Source organism: Octopus sinensis, linkage group LG16 (assembly GCF_006345805.1).
Source record: "Octopus sinensis linkage group LG16, ASM634580v1, whole genome shotgun sequence".
Classification (NCBI taxonomy): Eukaryota; Metazoa; Mollusca; class Cephalopoda; order Octopoda; family Octopodidae; genus Octopus; species Octopus sinensis.
Window position 1 is genome coordinate 37,803,522 of NC_043012.1, and position 19,280 is coordinate 37,822,801.

At 37.1% G+C, this 19,280-nt stretch overlaps 1 protein-coding gene across 1 annotated transcript; it reads left to right on the top strand.

Annotated features, from left to right (window-relative positions):
• The first annotated feature begins 17 nt into the window (after nucleotides 1-17).
• LOC115220526 lies at nucleotides 18-11,873 on the top strand. The gene is made up of 4 exons (XM_029790668.2): nucleotides 18-293; nucleotides 6,686-6,959; nucleotides 8,589-8,787; nucleotides 11,719-11,873. The coding sequence occupies exons 1-4, from the start codon at nucleotides 229-231 to the stop codon at nucleotides 11,808-11,810; spliced, it is 630 nt and encodes a 209-aa protein (XP_029646528.1). The 5' UTR covers nucleotides 18-228; the 3' UTR covers nucleotides 11,811-11,873.
• The last annotated feature ends 7,407 nt before the right edge of the window (nucleotides 11,874-19,280 follow it).

The window sequence follows — 19,280 nt, forward strand, 5'->3', positions numbered from 1 at the left end:
AAAGAAAAGACATTCACGACGACGACGACGACGACGAGCGAAGCTTTTGAACTCCGAAGTCGGCTTTTTATTGTTTGTGGAATTCTTTCCTCTTTCAAACACCAAAAGAAAACAACATATAAACACCTTCTTTTTTTTTTTCTCTCTCTCTCTCTCTCTTTGATGATAGAGAAGACCGGATTGCTGAAATCCTAACAATAAGAATATTTCAAGTGAACCCAGCTGAGAATGCCAGCCGCAACTTGTTGTGTTGTCGGTTGCAACAATCGACATTCGTCGAGCCAGAAATTACGGTTTGTTTAGTTTATTTGTTGGTTTATGAACACACACACACACACACACACACATCCCTGCATCCACACACGCACACACGCATGCATATATGACGTTCATAAACACTCACATCTATGCTGTACGTATGTGTGTATACATGTATACACACACACATATATATATATATATATATATACACACTTATATACATGTATGTTAGTATTTCTGAAATTTACTCGTTTTCTCTTTTTTTAATTTGCTGTTGTCATTGCTTATGTTGTTCTTGTTGTTGTTGTCACCATTAACCTTTTTACCTTATTATCACCACTTCTATTATTGTTATTATTCGATGTGTCCCTGTGTCTAATAAAGACGAAATCCCCTGTTGAAACCCCTCTTGTTGACGACCTTCGCCTTTCTTTCCCTCCCAAACTTGGCAGTTGAACCATTTGTTGACGTGTTCCTCTCCAACGTGGAAATGGCGTTTGGCCCGCTTGTTGTTGTTGCTGTTTGATGTTTGTTGTTTGGCCCTTCACCTCTTACACCTAACAATCATGTACATTCCTACCGTGACCATTTCTAAGACACTCTTTCACACTACATAATTATATATGTCCTTATCTTTCTTTTTTTTTTCAAGTCCTTACAGTGTGGCTTAAGGTATTTGGCTGCTATTTTTACGACGACCACGTAAAGTGGTCACTCATCGGCTGTTGTTATTGTTGTATAACAGTCCTTGCTCATATATATATATATATATAATCATACATGTATGTGTGTGTGTGTGTGTATCTCCAGATCCACTTTAATCAGATATATTCTCCTTTCAAAGGTGATAGGAATTGAGGGAAATATCATTGCTATTTCTAGCACGTCCTTGGCTTCCTTCCTTTCTTTCGTTTTTGAGACGTTAAAGTACGGTTTAACGGACTTTGGCTGCTATTTCTACGACCTCACAGAAGCTCAATCATCAGATGTTGTTGCTTATTGTTTAACCTCAGGCCTAACTCTTCTGGTCCAACAGCCTTTTGGTTAATTTTTTTCCATCTCTATCTCGATCCACTTTAACCGAATCTGTCCGTCCCCCTCCAAAACAATAAAGCGAGTGAATTAAAGGAGATATCATTGCTATTTCTTGCACGTCGTTGGCTCATTTTTCTTTTCTTCTACTTAAAATGACCTGCCTCCATACCCGCCTGCCAGCCTTTATAATTGTACCCATTTTAAGTAAAAGGTCAATAATTTTGAGGTGAGCGGGTTTTAAGCAATAGCATCGACCCTAGTACATGACTGGTAACTTTGGCCTCTGCAGTATTTGTACAGGGACCGTGAAAAACGAGTAAAAATGCTGCAAAGCAATTCGCCTGACTCTGTTAACGGACCCGGCTGCTCATTGCCCCTCCGGCTTTTCTAATTATGTCCCTCGTCGCAGCAAAACCAGAAAAGCTGAAAGTCGATTTGGGTCTATAACTGACACTTAATTTCACAAGGGTACTCTGACGAGATCTGAACTGTTGAAACTAATTACTAAATGGCATTTAATTCGGCATGATTACTTTTTCTACCACTTAAACGTTGTAATGGGGTTCTTAACGTTGATAACAAAATCAGAAATGTTAGTTGAAGGAATACAGCCGACTCCAGTACTAGATCGATTCTTTATAAACCCTGTCAGAAAGTCTAACACAGGCTTTGCCAACTCGAATTACATTGCGGGTCACTTTAATCACAGAAAGGTTTTTGAGGGCCGCTTGTATAATTTATGCACTAATCGTCAATTAATTACGTTACAGAATCAAGAATTTTTCCTACTTTTCGTTTGTTTAAAATTATAAAATTGTAGGCCATTGCTTTGTTTCCACTTATAAACCTTTGATTTATTTTGAAACAAAGGTTTTACACGACCAATTTTATTTTGGAATTAAACAATACTTCAAGAAAGTATCAAGTGGGCTGCAAGATAAAAGTCTGGTTGGCCAGCCCTGGTCTCACACAACACCACCTGGTATTTTTTCTGGTGCTCTGCCTGTTCTGCACTTCTCATTTTTAATATAATATAAGAACTGTATCTTCCATAAAATTCTTGAAAGTTGTGATTGCTGCGTCTTCTACAAAACAGAAGTCCAAAGTTTGTCGTTACCTCAGATTTTGAGAGGACAGGTAACACCCATTCTGTCTTTCGGCTCCCTTCAAGACGGATGGAAATAAGTATCCTTCTTTCAGAGTCTTGGTCCAAATGCTTGCAACGGTGTGGATTGTGAAAGGCACTTGAAAACCAGATGGTTGGATAAACCTGAAAATAGATTAAGTATACCATATAAGAACAGGGCTTCAACACAGTTTCCATCAAGTTTCACTCTGAAGTTTTAGTCAGTTGGGGACTATATTAGAAAATTTTGCTTTGATGAAATCTAACCCCAAACTTGTACAGTTCTTATTTATAAGACTGGGTGGCTTATGGCTGGGTACTCTATCAGATATGATGACGAGTGTCCTAATTGGTTCTATCAACTGAACAGCCTACTCATGAATTTAGCATGCTAGTGGCTGAGCACTCCTCAGACATGCCTACCCTTAATGTAGTTCTAGGGGGATAGTCAGCATGACACACTAAATGGGACAAGGCTGGCCCTTTTGAATTAAAGGTACAACTTATTTTTGCAAGCTGAGTGGATTGGAGCAATAAAGTGAAATAAAGTGTCTTGCTCAAGGACACAAAGCACCATCAGGAATCGAACTCATCACCCTATGGTTGTAATCTGAAAACACTAACCGCTAAGCCACATGTCTTCACAAAACTGGGTGAGAAGTGGACTCTAATGACTGGTCTTAGTCTCATCCCACCACATACCTTACTTCAAGTTAAAACAAATAACATCAGTTTAGATGTTATATAAATTGATAAATGGATAACATGGCCGCTTTAATTCCAAGAAATTTCTGAATATTCATTTGTTCATCTAATCTTTGACAATGCCATCTGCAACTTTTCCAGTTTGACGGGTAAAAATGATTGACCCTTTGGCATTCAGATTACTCTGTCAAATGTGATGTTTGTTTATTCACATTGTGTTGAATTAATCCTTTGTTATCTCCTGTCTTCAAGCTTTAAATTCTGTGATTGCTTATTTTTTAGAATGACATTGTAGAGTTGGTGAGATGCCGGGTCTGGTCAGTTTGAATATAAAACTGGTAGAATTGGCCAGTTTAAATGCTACGCTCTTAGATATAATGCTCATTTATTCACATTATTTTGAATTAATCATGCAATATTTTGTAGCTTTGAGGCTTCAATGCTGTAATTCTTTATTTTTTTGAATGACATTACAGAACCAGTGTGATAGGCCAGACCAGGCCGATTTGAGCCCAAAATAGGTAAAATGTTTGGGTTAGATATGGCTATATGGCTGGTTCAAATGCTAATTGGCTAAAAAACACTTGGATTTTTTTTTTTCGTTTTTGTCTGAAATTTTAGCCGTAGTCTTCTTGGAACAGATATATTAATCAACTCCACTGTGCCTGATATTGAAGACACTGTCTGCTAAAAGATTACAAGGCCAGCATTAAATTGAATGAAATACAGATATATCATATTTTGAATCTCAAAAATTACCAATTCATATTTTTCCACTTGCAGTTATTAAATTACTAAAACTGATGAAACAGTATATTAAAGTATGTTCCTCTCAGTGGTAGGTAGTGGTGGTCTCCTATTGTATATGTACAAAAACCAGAGATTTATGTATCTGTAGGTGCAGGCGTGGCTGTATGGTAAGAAGCTTGCTTCCCAACCACATGGTTCCAGGTTCAATCCCACTGCATGGCATCTTGGGCAAGTGTCTTCTACAATAGCCCCAGGCTGACCTAAGCCTTGTATGTGCATTTGGTAGACAGAAACTGAAAGAAGCTCGTCGTATATATATATATATATATATGTATGTATGTATGTATATATATGTATGTATGTATGTGTACAAACGTCAGGTAAGGGTCCTTGAACGTTTTCATCAGAGATGTCTCAGACACATTCACAATGTTGGCTGGACCTCAAAAATTCCAGACACACAGATCCTAAGGACAGCTGATATCTTGAGTATTGAGATGATGGTGCACAAGCACCAGTTGTGTTGGACTGGACACCTTATTAGAATGGGAGGATAGAAGGATTCCTAAGCAGATGCTCTATGGAGAACTTGTGAATGGAAGGAGACTCCGGCAGAAACCAAGGCTGCGATTTAAGGACTGTGTAAAGTCTTCATTAAAGGCCTGTGATATGCAGGACACTGACTGGGAGAACAATGCCTGCACTTTTGAGAGAGCACGTATCCAGCATGAAGGACTTAAGCAAGCTGCGCGAAAGCACATGGCTCGTATAGTGAATGGGGAAAGCTTGGTCTGCAATGTTTGCAGTCGTGTATGCTTGTCAAGAGCAGGGCTCATTAGCCACCAACGGAGCTGCAAATGCAAAATATAAGTTAGTCCTAGAGCGCACAATGTTCCTGAAGGTCGGCAATGGTCTTCCTCGGTCACGAGTGGATGGCCATCATGTATGTATATATGTATGTATATATGTATATATATATATCCTAGTGGTTGAGGCTATACACATGTATATATATATATATATATATATATATATATATATATATATATATATATATATATATATATATATATATGTATGTATATATATATATATATGTATGTATATATATATGTATGTATGTATGTATATATATATATATATGTATGTATGTATGTATATATATATGTATGTATATATTTGTGTGTCTTTATGTCTGTGTTTGTCCCCACCATCGCCTGACAATCGGTTTGGCAAAACAGTCTGATAGAATAAGTACCAGGCTTACTTAATAAGCCCCAGAGTCAATTTGCTTGACTAAAGGCGGTGCTCCAGCATGGCTGCAGTCAAATGACTGAAACAAGTAAAAGAATAAAAATATCATAAGAATGGTAAATCACAAGATTCCTTAGGACTTTAATAATCATTTCTGCAATAGGTAAAAGTACAAGGTTTGACCCTCCAGGGAAGGGAGTAAATCGATTATGTTGACCCCCAATGTTTTGACCAATCCTTATTTTTACCAACCCTGAAAGGATGAAAAGCAAAGTTAGTTGCAGCTGTGTTTGAACTCAGAAGGGGAAGCTGGAAGCAATGCCACAAGGCATCTTGTCCCGTGTACGAAGGATTCTGCTCTTCTCCAGCTTCTAATGATTTATTCCTTTTATTGGCCACAAGGGCTAATCTAAGTTATACATAAAAGATGACACAAGACAATACAAAGGGTTTTCACATTCGTGTAAACATTAAATAACAAAAATGAGGTAACAAGTAAAACTCCCTTCAGGGGGAGACACTTTAAAGGTTACTCATTGAAAAAAAAAAAAAAAACCCCACAAAAGCCACAGGTGTCTGACCAATAGGGCAAGAGCCCTTCTTTTAATCTTTTTACAGGTGTATTCTCAGAATTGTTCCACTCACACTGGCCATTTTCCCAACATCTACCCACCTATCCAACTTCTAATATTGAATCCATCTTCTACTTACTAGCTGCAATAAAATGCTTCACCACAGGAGTCTATCTCTGTGGTCCTTACCTCCAAATTTAAACAGATAATGACTTCAAAGAAATCATAAACACACCTTTCGCTTTACACAAATCTGCCTTGTTGCATAAAAGTTGCAAATGCTATTTCTCAACATGCAGTTAAAAAATAGAATATTAAATAATCTATCGAGGAGAAATGGTTAGGAGGAACTACTATGAGGGATTGAACCTGAAGACCAAAATTATTTGGGTTTGACTGAAACTGGGTGATATGATTCTTCTGAGTGTCCACTAGACTATTTTATAACGAAGCCTCTGCAGGCTTATATAATGTAGTAGGATGTGCTGGACATGAAATTTAATATAATCAACTAGCCCCCCTCCCTCAAAATTTCAGGCCTTGGTGTCTATGGTAGAAAAGATTATTATTATTAATATCATTATTAGCCTCATGGAGGCAATGACAAATGACCAAGACCCATCAAGCTTAATTGAAATCATAGTTGTGGCAGATGCTGGTGGCATGTAAAGGCGGCACCCATTACATTCTTGGAGTGGTCTGCATTAGGAAGGGCAAATCATACTGGAGTCTGGTGCAGCCCCTCAGCTTACCAGCCCTGGTCAAACCGTCCAACCCATTCCAGCACGAACATTGGATGTTAAATGATTATTATTATTATCATTATTATTATTATTAATGTCCTTGATCAAGGGTCTTCTTGATTAAGATGAAAGGGCCAATGTTAAACAACCACAAATTTTATTTAATTTCAATAAATTTTTTTCTCTGAATTTTTAAACTTTTTATTTTCTTATTTTTTGCAATTATTTTTTTGACACAGATTTTACCGAATTCCAAGAGGAAAGTACCAGCGGAGCAAGTTCATCAAGAAAATTGGCCTGCCTAATAATTGGCTTCCAAATAACAGCACCTGGATCTGTTCGGTGCACTTTAAGTCTGGGAAAATCAGCAAAAACCGTCATGATGTGGATTATATTCCGACACTGCTTGTGGACGCAGCAAGGGACAGTGAGAAAGTGGTGAAGTTCCCAGCCACCAAATGTTTGTCAAATTCTGAGCTACTAGAAGGAGCATTCAGGGATCACATTACACATGTAAATATAGATCTTATTCTTTCATTGGTTTTATAGTCAATCAATCAATCAATCAATCAATCAGTCAAACCAGAACCAATATTTATTTTATCAATCACTGTTTATTGAATGACAAATGTTACCTTTTGATGAAAAAGGATGTAGTATGACACACCAGTCCATACCAGTGTACATAGAGACATATATATATATACACCACCACCACCACCACCACCACCACCACCATCGTCGTCACTTCTTGTTCTTTCCACGTTCACATGGGCTGAATGGCATTTCTTCATTACAGCATCTTCTCCCCTCTGGTGTTTGTCGTCTCTTTCATCAGCTTCTTCCTGTATCAGAGAAGATTTCACCATTTCTTCCCCTGTCTCCTTTCTTCGTTTTGATGTCCACTTTTCCATGCCTGCATGCAAATTTTCTATGGCAGGGTACCCTTCATGCCCCCAACCCTTACCTGTTTCCAATCAAGCAAGGCAATATGTCCCTATGGCCAGATATATTTTGCTGGATACTGCAAATGAATGCCATTCATTTACAATAGTCATGCAAGGTCAAGAGGAGACATATGCACACACACACACACACATGCACATACACATGTATGCACAAACATATGCGCACACATATATACATATATATATTCACACACACACATATATACATACATACACATATTCACACACACACACACACACACACACACATGTATGATTGGCTTCTTCCAGTTTCCATCTACTAAATCCACTCACAAGACTTTGGTCAGCTCATTGCTATAGTAGAAGGCACTTGCCCATGGTGCCATGCAGTAAGATTGAACCCGAAACCATCATCATCATCATCGTTTAACGTCCACTTTCCATGCTAGCATGGGTTGGACGATTGACTGAGTTCTGGCGAACCAGATGGCTGCACCAGACTCCAATCTGATCTGGCAGAGTTTCTACAGCTGGATGCCCTTCCTAATGCCAACCACTCCGAGAGTGTAGTGGGTGCTTTTACATGCCACCAGCATGAAGGCCAGTCAGGCGGTACTGGCATCGGCCATGCTCAAATGGTGCTTTTTATGTGCCACCTGCACAAGAGCCGTGGTTGGGAAATAAACAAAAACAATACAAATGAATGCAAACTCATGTAAGCTCCTCATGTGTGTAGAAAGATATATTTTTCAACACATAAATACTGACAGGGCAGTATTTATAGGATAAGATCCTTTTAGAGCTGAAAAGTTTGTCGGCAACTAGCCATGAGGATCAAACTCACACCCCTCTTATATCTGGTCATGCTGACCGACAAATTCTTTTGCAATTTTTTAGAAGTTATAAAGTCATCCAGAAATGCCAGATGTCGTATAGATTACTTCAAATGTAAACAAACATAAGTTTGTTTTTGAAGCGTTGAAATATATTGTAGAAGATGTAGAAGAGTATATTTTTCAACGCATAAATACTGACAGAACAGCATACATAGGATAGAATCCTTTTCGAGCAAAAAATCAATTATAATTATTTTAATTATCCATTTTTTTGTCCAGTGACACTCATTTTCTTAGCCACGACCGACCTAGTTACAGCAACAACCACAGTGAAACCATTCTAAGACATGCTCTAGCCTCACACTATTCTCTTGCAGCTGATTGATGAGGCTAGCATCATGCTGGAACGCAGAGAACAAGAACACTTGACTCAGTCGCTGCTATTCCATGATTATCTTGCCACTAAAACAGTTTCCACATCTCATTTACATCCTGACAATCCAACCATGAACCCTTGGATCACTGTCAACACACTCGAGCAACGAACTCCAAGCAGACTCCCTAAACATCATACAGGTGAGTTATCTTCTTTTTCTGTCTTCGAGGTTGTTTTTTGTTTTGTTTTGTTTTTTGCTTTCTCAAAAAAGGAGTGTAAGTAGCGGGGCTCCAAAAGAGGTCTCAGGGGGTAGCGTCCCTGCCTTCGTGTGCTAGTTTTCCACCACATTCCTTAAAACTCGTGGTAGAGGCCTTAGTCTTGGGACCACTCATGTCTAGAAAGTGAGGTTGGGAGTGAGCAAGGGCCTGCTCCCCGCAGAAAATCCAGCTCCAAAAAAGCCTCATGACAGCCAAGGAGAATGGACACCTGCCAGCCAGCCCAAAGGTTAGGGTGGGATGCACCTGCCTACCTCGGTTGCTATGGCATTGAAGTAGATCTGGCCACCCCTGTTAACAGGGACAAAACCAAGATTAAGGAGTAAGTCATCACTTCTGATCCCCACCATGACCTTCTGTAAAAACTCTGATGTTGGTAGGGGTAAGGGAGCAAGAAGCTATGGTTCATAGCAGTCACTTTGAGACAGACAACACAGGAAGATGGAGTTGAGATGGGAAGGAAATGCTAACAAATGCAAAGTTGTTATGAAGCAGGCAAGTTGAGAAGAGTGGGAATTCTATTTTACAATGACAACAGCATCCTGTGTGTTTGGTGTTGGCTTAGATTTTGTTACTGTTTATGACTCATTGGCTCATGTTGATAAATTCAATTTGATAAATTATTCATTTATAAATCCCTAGTTGTGTGCATACACAAACAATATGCACACATATATACACAACAAATGATTGTATCTGCATTTCTGTACAAATAGCCATGCTATCATATATATATATATATATATATATATATATATATATATATATATATTTAAATATATATATACCAATTAAGGACTGAACACGAAAAAGTGGACAGTCAACATGCTAGATATAGACGTCAAATCGCCATTCTCCACAAAAGATTATGTTCTCAGATCAAACTCAACACAAACCCAAGCAATAAACAAGTGAAAATATACGAAAAATAATACTCAAGGTGAAAGGCATTTGAAATACACATTCGGATGTAATCGGTTGAACTCTACGCACGTGATGATACTCCGGTATCGTTTTTGCATCTAGTTCAGCAGATTTCATTCAGACCGGCCATGCTGATGAAGACTACGGGTATCCTTACAGATAATAATAGTCGAAACTGATTCAGTACATGGATGAGTATTATTTTTCGTATATTTTCACTTGTTTATTGCTTGGGTTTGTGTTGAGTTTGATCTGAGAACATAATCTTTTGTGGAGAATGGCGATTTGACGTCTATATCTAGCATGTTGACTGTCCACTTTTTCGTGTTCAGTCCTTAATTGGTATATATAAATATTTAATCTTCGGATTTTTTTAATATGTTAGACCACTGGTTTTAATTGATAAATATTGATTTCTACCCTTAATTAATTATATATAAATATATATATATATATATATGTACACTTATATAAATTTTATACACCTCATGCATTGTATCTCTGTATCCATACGTATGTACAGTGAGCCTTTATTCACACTTCATTGGTACATGTATATATATATATATATACACACGTGTGTTTGTGTGTGTTGAAATGGATTTTGTTGTATCTTATGAGGTGGGGGTTATTATGCCAATAATAAACACACACTGGTTCTGTTTCACTTCAGTATTATTCATCAATTCGTTAGCTATTTAACTAATTAACTAATCAACTGGTTGATTAATCATTCGGTTAATTGGTCAGTCAGTCATGTGTGTCAAAGTCCTTTCATCACCATTTGGGCCATCAACAATGAGATGCCTTCTCTGCTTCAGGTCTGTCTGTTTGTCTTTTAGTTTTGGTTTCAGTAATTCTATAGTTTTATGGTTGTGGGTGGGAATGTATGCGAGGAGGAGACAAACAGATCTAAAAGACAGACACACAGACACATGAAGCTGACCTGGAGAGGAGAAAACATGTTATTGAAGAGGTTGCAAATGACAAAGAAAAGGACCTTCACAAACACAATTGATTAATTGATTTACTAAATGATTATTGAAACAATTGATGAGTTATTTTGGTGAAACGGTCAACCAACCGACAAATAACCAAGGTTAGCTTAAAAGCCGCACTCTGTGCTGACTTTTAGGTTAGCTCTTGGGGAAGACCAATTTGGCCAGTGGTCCAAAACTAGGGAGATCCATAAGGATAAAACATTTACTGGTACCCAACCAATGTGGTATTACTTTTAATTTAGTTTAAATGAAAAACTTGTAAGTTCACAAACTTTTGGAGTTCTTTTAAAATTTGAATCTTCAACTGTTAGCTTATAACGATTCCTCATCCAGACCTGATCCCAATGCTGGATGTTCAAGAGCTAAATTAAGGGCAGATTTTCATTTTCGGGATCATCCTGACTCCAAAAGGGGATAATATGTCTATGTAGAGCAAATGTAGACATATACAGGGGTGTATCCTGGATGGACAGATGGGCAGACAGAAATCTGCATTTATTCATCATCATCATTTAACATCCGCTTTCCATGCTAGCATGGGTTGGATGATTTGACTGAGGAATGGCGAACCAGATGGCTGCACCAGGCTCCAATCTGATCTGGCAGAGTTTCTACAGCTGGATGCCCTTCCTAATGCCAACCACTCTGAGAGTGTAAGATGTGAAACTGAACCACTGCATGTCTCTATTATTGGCCTACTGACCCCTCCCAAAATACAACGGCAATCTAGGGATAATTCCATCAAGGTTGACTTTGCCTTTCATCCTTTCAGGATTGATAAAATAAGTATCGGTTGCATACTGGGGTCGTTGTAATCGACTTAATTCCTTCCTTTGAAATTACTGTGCCAAAATTTGAAGCCAGTCTCGGAATATATATTCTTCAGTAATTGTTATCTGACATCTTTTGTGTGTCTCTTGCTGTTTTCCAGATGACTGTGGTGTTTATTTTGGTAACAACATAACACAGAAACATGGAGAAAATAAGTCTAAGCCAGAAATCAAAGAAGATAACCTTGAGTAAGGCAAAGAAAACAAACAAAAATATATAGATAACAAAACAAAAAAAAAAGCAATCTATTCTTAATTATGTGCTAATTATGTTTTCTTTGTTCCTTTTTCTTGTTTTAACGAAACTATTTTGTTATTATAACTTTAGAAACTGCTGAAATCATTATTATCATCATCATCATTATCTCCATCATCCTCATCATCATCATCATCATCACCACCACCACCACAATCTCCACCACCACCATAATCATCACCACCACCAACAACATCAGTCATCAGCACACCAACCACTACCACCTCCACCAACCACTACCACCACCATTATAATCATCATCACCGCCACCACCAAGACCACCTCCACCACCACCAACATCAATCATCACCATCGTTATAATCATCATTGCCACCAGCAACATCATCATAATCATCATCATCGTCTTAATTATCACCATGACATCAGTAAATTTCAGAACCGGCAGACTGTCGAACTAAGAGAATACACTGCAGTGCTTGGTTACATCACATCAGAGTTCAATTCCCTGGACCATACTCTTTCACTCGGAGGAAGGAGTCTGCAAAACAACTACCAGTAAAATACTGGGGGAAAGCGGAAGGGTCCTTAACTGCATTGACTTTGTATCTGAGCTCCACAAATTCTGGGCTTTGTTTCTGCATTGGAAAAAAAACAAAAACACGTTCATTATTATTCTCGTTAAGATTGTAAATATCATTAAACAGAACATTGCACCACACAAGTTATGCTCGTTTCAGGACATATCGTTACAGTATTGTTAAATTGTGAATTAAAACCCTGTCTAGCCTTGACTTTAAAACTCTCAAAGAGTTGATAAAAAATGGTAAGCATCAAATATTGAACTCCATGTTTTTCTCTCCAAGAATTTGTAATCTTTATCTTAGAAACGACAATCTTATTATCATTATCTTCACCACCTCTACCATCGTAATTTTCTCCTTTGTCTTTTTCATCTTCCTTCTTTTCCTCTTCATTTCTACAATAATAATAATAATAATAATAATAATAATAATAATAATAATAATAGGGCTACAGCAAATATTCTGCTCAATACGACAGGTTTGCTTGTCATTTGTTTGTGCTTAACCTGTTGAGTATGTCCCTTGGTAGCTGACGATATGTGCATCTCTGATCACAAGCAGAAGTAGTGGGAGAGCATCATAGCTGTGTGTTGAAAGGAATTCTTGGAAGCTTGGATAATTCACCTTTGGAAACATGGGTGTTTCGTTCAATATCCTTAAACAATCCTCATTCAGTGACCTTTTGAGCGGGATGGGTTACTCAGCCAGAAGAAAATCCTAACTGGTCCCCACCTGCAAAGTCATGCGCTGTTTATCTTGGTATGAGATCACCATGTCGCGCACATATGGTTGTGATATATGTGCCTGGTGTACCCTTATCAGACAGGTAGTCATGATGGGTATACTGGGCTTTGTATATTTTACCCCAGTGTCACTTTGATGGCATGTACTGCTCTCTCACTCAATAATAATAATAATAATCTTTTCTACCGAAGGCACAGGCTTGAAATTTGGGTGAGGGGGGTTGATTACATTGACCTCAGTGCTCCACTGGTATTTGTTTCATCGAACCCGGAAGGATGAAAGGCAAAGTTCACCTTGGTGTAATTTTAATGATAATAATAATAATAATAATTATTATTATTAATTCTTTTATTAGCCACAAGAGCTCACATACAAAACACTAAAAGACATTCACAGCATAAGACCAAAAACAGGACGATACAATGGGTTTTTGTGTGTATAACACACAAATAAGAAAAAAGTGGAACAAATTAAACTCCCAATGGAGAGGTGCTTTAAGGTCCTCATGGAAAACCCCACAAAAGCCATAGGTGTCTGAACAACAGAGCAAGAACCTTTTTTTTTTTGTTTACAGGTGTACACTCAGAACTGGCCCTTTCACACTGGCCATTCTTCCAACATTCATCGACCTTTCAACAAATTTGCTACAAAGGCAACACTCCCCTCTCCACCCTCAACTTCCTGTTCAAGTGAAACTTGGAAACGTTGATGAGGGCTTGGCCAAAGAGGAAAGTGTCTGTCTTTAGCCCTTTAATAATAATAATAATAGTAATAATAATAATTCTTTCATTATTGGCCACAAGGGCCACAAAAACACTTAAGATACTACAAAGACAAAGAAAAACATTAAACAATAAAAACAATAACAATTTGCAAAAATTACCCAAAAGGGAGGAAAATCCTACCCAAGGGCAACAGAGGAACCCCACAAACTCTGAGTACCCTGGTTTAGTGGCATTTCTTGTGACTACATTCAAATTCTGCTGGAGTTGACTTTGCTTTTGATCATTTCAGGGTTGATAAAATAAATACCAGTTATGCACTGGGGTTGATGTGATCAACAACCATCTGACCCCAAAATTTCTGGCATTTTGCCTATAGAAGAAAGGATTATTGTTATCGTTAAGAAATGCTACCGAATTTGACTTTGCCTTTCGTTTTTCCAGGGTTGATAAATTAAGTACCAGTTTAGTATGGGGTGGGGTCAATGTAATCGACTTACCCCGCCCCCCCAAATTTCAGGCCTTGTGCCTATAGAAGAAAGGATTATTATTAAGGTAGCAAGTTGGCAGAAATGTTAGCATGCTGGGTGAAATGCTTAGCTGTATTTCGTTTTTGTCTTTACTTTCTGAGTTCAAATTCTGCCAATTTGAAACCATTATTATTATCATTCAGGTGGTGAGTTGGCAGAATTATTAGCACACCAGGTAAAGTGCTTAGTGATATTTTGTCTGCCACTATGTTCTGAGTTCAAATTCCGCTGAGGTTGACTTTGCCTTTCATCCTTTTGGGGTTCAATGAAATAAGTACCAGTTACACACTGGGGTCAATGTAATTGACTATCCCCCTTCCCCCAAAATTTTTAAGGTCTTGTGCCTAGAGTAGAAATAATAATAATAATAATAATAATAATAATAACAACAACAATAACAATAATAATAATAACAATAATAATAAAAATAATAATAATAATAATAATAATTATTATTATTATTAAGTTGGTGAACTGGTAGAAGCATTAGCATGCTGGGTGAAATGCTTAGCGGAATTTTGTCCGTCTTCATATTCTGAGTTCAAATTCCACTGAGGTCAACTATGTCTTTCATCCTTTCAGGGTCGATGAAATAAGTAGCAATTATGAACTAGTCCCCTCCCACCCAAATTTCAAGCCTTGTACCTATAATAGAAAAGATTATTATTGTCATTTCAAATACCTTCAGAGGGTCAACTTTGCCTTTCATCTTTTGGGGGTCTATAAAAGTAAGTGCCCATTGAGCACTGGGGTTGATGTAATAAACTAGCTCCTTCCCCAGAATTCTGGGCGCTTTGTGCCTATAACAGAAAGAATCATCAGCATCAGTGTGTATATATATATATATATATATATATATATATATATATATATTATATATACTTACATACACACACACACACATATACTTATCTCTTTAACTCTATATCCTCATGGTTTCTATGTTACATACCTCACCCATGACAGAAGTTCTAACACATTTTATTTTTTATTTAAACACAAAACAATTTCCTTTTCCCTTACATTCAGTCGTCCTTTTTAACATTCCTGTTCCTACCATCTTGTCTTTGAAGTTGCTAAAATAATTATTGGTTTAGTTGGTTCCCAAGAAATTAGGTTCCCTATGCATCGTTATATAGCATCAGTGATGCTATTCCTGTATGAGGATGCATTTGTCTTTTTCTGTGTTCAGAGATCAGAGGGTCCCTGGAATGGTTGTGACCAGAGAATGTCATCAGTCTGCAAAGCCAAGAGCCTCATCCCTTGCTTGAGATAGGCGAGTCTGTTTTGCTTTTTGCTGATCATTTCATAATAACTATTTGTGCACAGCTGAGTTGCTAATTCTGCATTCAATACAGAACAATGATGCTAACCCAACGCTCTACACAACTGTGTTGTTAACCTTTAATGTAATACACAACAAGCAGTACACAGCAGGGTTGCTAACCCCAAAATCAGTACACAACAGGGTTGCTAACCCTAATTCAATGCACAGAAGGGGAGGTAACCCACCACCTAACCCCCAACTTAAGTATTCGTGTCTGTGCTTAGAAGAGTTTTATTCTGCTATTTCACAGACAAGTTGTAAGTGCTGTAATCTGTTGCTCCTGGGGGGAGTCCCACACCTACATACAGACACAAAATAACTTAATTAACCATTAAAAAAACAAAAGATTTGCTTCTTTCTTGTTATTTGTTGTTTCAGTTAAGATTCCTCTCACTTTTTGCTGTTTCTGACCTTCAACATAAGAAATTAATATTATTATAATTGGTGAGCTGACAGAATCGTTAGCACACTGGATGAAAGGCTTAGCAGTATCTCACCCATTGCTACATTCTGAGTTAAAATTCCGCTGAGGTCGACTTTGCCTATCATCCTTTCGGGGTCGATAAATAAAGTGCCGGTGAAACACTGGGGTCAATGTAATCGACTACTTCCCCACTTCTCCCAAATTTCAGACCTTAGATTATTATTATTACTATTATGGCAGTTAGCTGGCAGAATTGTTATTATGCTGGACAAAATGCTTAGTTGCATTTTGTGCATTTGTACATTCTAAGTTCATATTCTGCTGAAGTTGACTTTGCTTTTTGTCCTTTCGGGGTCGATAAATTAAGTACCAGTAAAACACTGGGGTCAATGTAATCAACTAGTCCCCTTCCCCCTAATTTCACGCCTTGTACCTTTAGCACAAAGGATTATTATTATTATTATTATTATTATTATTATTATTTTCATTATGAGTAAGATGGTAGGGCAGCAGAAAGTGTAGCATTTCATCTCTATAGCATTCTGAGTTCGAATCTTGCCAAGGTCAATTTTGCTGGTCATTCCTGAAGACCTGTTAAAGACATTAAACCAAAATGTTACACTGGTTAAACTATTATGTTGACCATTATCATAACCATATGTAAGGGCATGAAAATGCCATTTTTGAAATATAAAGTGCCTCAGAAAAATCACCCCAGGTCCTTTATGTGAAGTTCCCCACCCCAGAAGGTAATTTTGTTCCTGATGCTGAATATGGGGTGTGTTTAATAGATCTATACATCTTTCAAGTTATTAAACATGCTGTGTTGTTTATATACCCAGTTCTTACAGAGTAAGAGATCAATTCCTGGTGAGCTATGGGGTCTGTAGTCTAAGTTTAATCCCCAGTTCAACAGGTTTCACAGTTCATTTGCAATTATTCAATGTCCTCAGAAATGTATAAACATCACAACTTCCCATCTACTTAATATATAAAACAGTTGTGCCTAGTCAAAAGAAAGGATTATTTTTCCATATCACCTTTTTCAATCTAAGATTATAAATCTCTCAAAATCTCCCACATTTTCTCCTCTGCTTTTTAAGTTTTCTTTCTTTCCTTCCTTCCTTCCTTCTTTCTTTCTTTTCTTTCATCTCTATTTTTTATTCTATATTTCTTTCTCTCATTTCTTTATTTCTTATGTAACTTTAAAAAAAGTCTTTTTTATTCCTTCTCTCTTTCTTTCTTTCTTTCTCTTAACCCTTTTGATACCAACCTACTTAAAAACCACCCTTGGTTCCACGATACAAATTCCTTGTTTGAAAGTGATTTTACTTAAAACCTTCCATCAAAGGTCCATGCTAATTTATGGTCCCAAACTACAGATCAATAATGACAAAGTTATTTCACTAATTTACATTATTTACATTTGATGGATATTTCTCCTCATCTTGTTTGTTGTTAACACAATTGTTTTGGCTGATATACCTTCCAGCCTTCATCAGGTGTCTTGGGGGAATTTCGAACCTGGGTTCTCATCCCTAAGGTATTTTTCGATATTACTACTACTACTACTACTACTACTACTACTACTACTACCACCAACACCACCAACACCACCACCCAAGACACCTGATGAAGGCTGGAGGGTATATCAGCCAAAATGTTGTGTTACTCGGATCATAACTCACTTTGGTCAAGGCTTAGTGGCATTTCTTCTGACTTGACGTTCTGAGTTCAAATACTGCTAGAGTCATCCTTACATTTCATCCTTTCAGGATGAATTAAATAAGTATCAGTTGAACACTGGGGTCATCCCTGAAATTGCTGGCCTTGTGCCGAAATTTGAAACCAATATTTTTTAATATTTAGATTAAAACACACCACAATGTTAAGTCCATATTTATTTTGTTTCAATGGTTTGGACATTTTCCTTCAGTCCATTCTTTTTCTTCGCAATCACTCATCTAATTACATTTTCATATTCATTCTCTGCTCTCTTTCCTCTTTATTTTGTTATTTTGTTTATCAATTTAAGTATTATGGTCTCTTGATAGTATTACAAGCACAACATCGATTTTCCAGAACTTTCCGTTCCAAAGTCATTCTCGATTACTCATTTTTTCCAAACCAGGGATGGACCACATTGGTCAACATACTCCAAATTAAACAAATATTAAAACTGATTAAATAATTTAATGAAATGAAGTACATTAATATAAATGATACAAGTTTATTAATACTGTACTGTGCAAGGTATTAATTAGTGCATGGTACCAATAAACTAGTCTGGTGTCGACCGGAAACTGAAGTTCCTGCTTGTAAATTAACAAGTCAAGCAAATATTAAATTTACTAAGATAATTAAATGAAATATAGGTACCTGTGTTATTATACTTTACTGTGCACAGTACTAGTCTGTGCAAAGTACCAATCAACTAGTTTTGTGGCTACAGTAATTTGAAGTTCCTGGTTGTAAATTAGCGCCAAGAAAGTCGATGTTATATCTGTATATCAACAAAACTGATAATTTTGTATTACCAAATCGGTTTTATAAACTTGTCTTTATTTAAATTCTGCAAAAAGAAACAAACCAAAAAAAAAAAAACTGTTGTATCAAAAGTGTTGCTTAAATGTGTGGTTTTTTTTTCAAATTTTATATTTTTTCTTTTTTATATATCCTTGAAAACTTTATACCAGTTATACATTCATAAAATTGTTATTTTTTTGTTTGAGATGAACTATCCTCAGCTAAAATCTAAATAAGATAATTTTTTCATAAAGTGTGTAAAATTTGCTCTTTTTTTTAACCCCCCCCCCCCAAAAAAAATTGCTCATTTGCTTTGGTTGTGAATTGGTAGAATGGTAAACTCTCAGACTGGAATATCATGAATCTAACTGGTTTTTAACTCTTGGTATTCTACTCCAAAGTCTTTCAAGAATTAAGACTTTCTTCCTTCTTTTTCCATCTTGCCATGATGTTGCGGAGGTGGGTGGCATAGTGACAGAATATGTACCAAAAGTAAAGCAGCATTTAACATGCAAACGACTGCTAAAATGATGACAGACTTATGGGACACATGGTGCTTGGATGTTGTGCACTAAAAAAAAAAAATGATTGA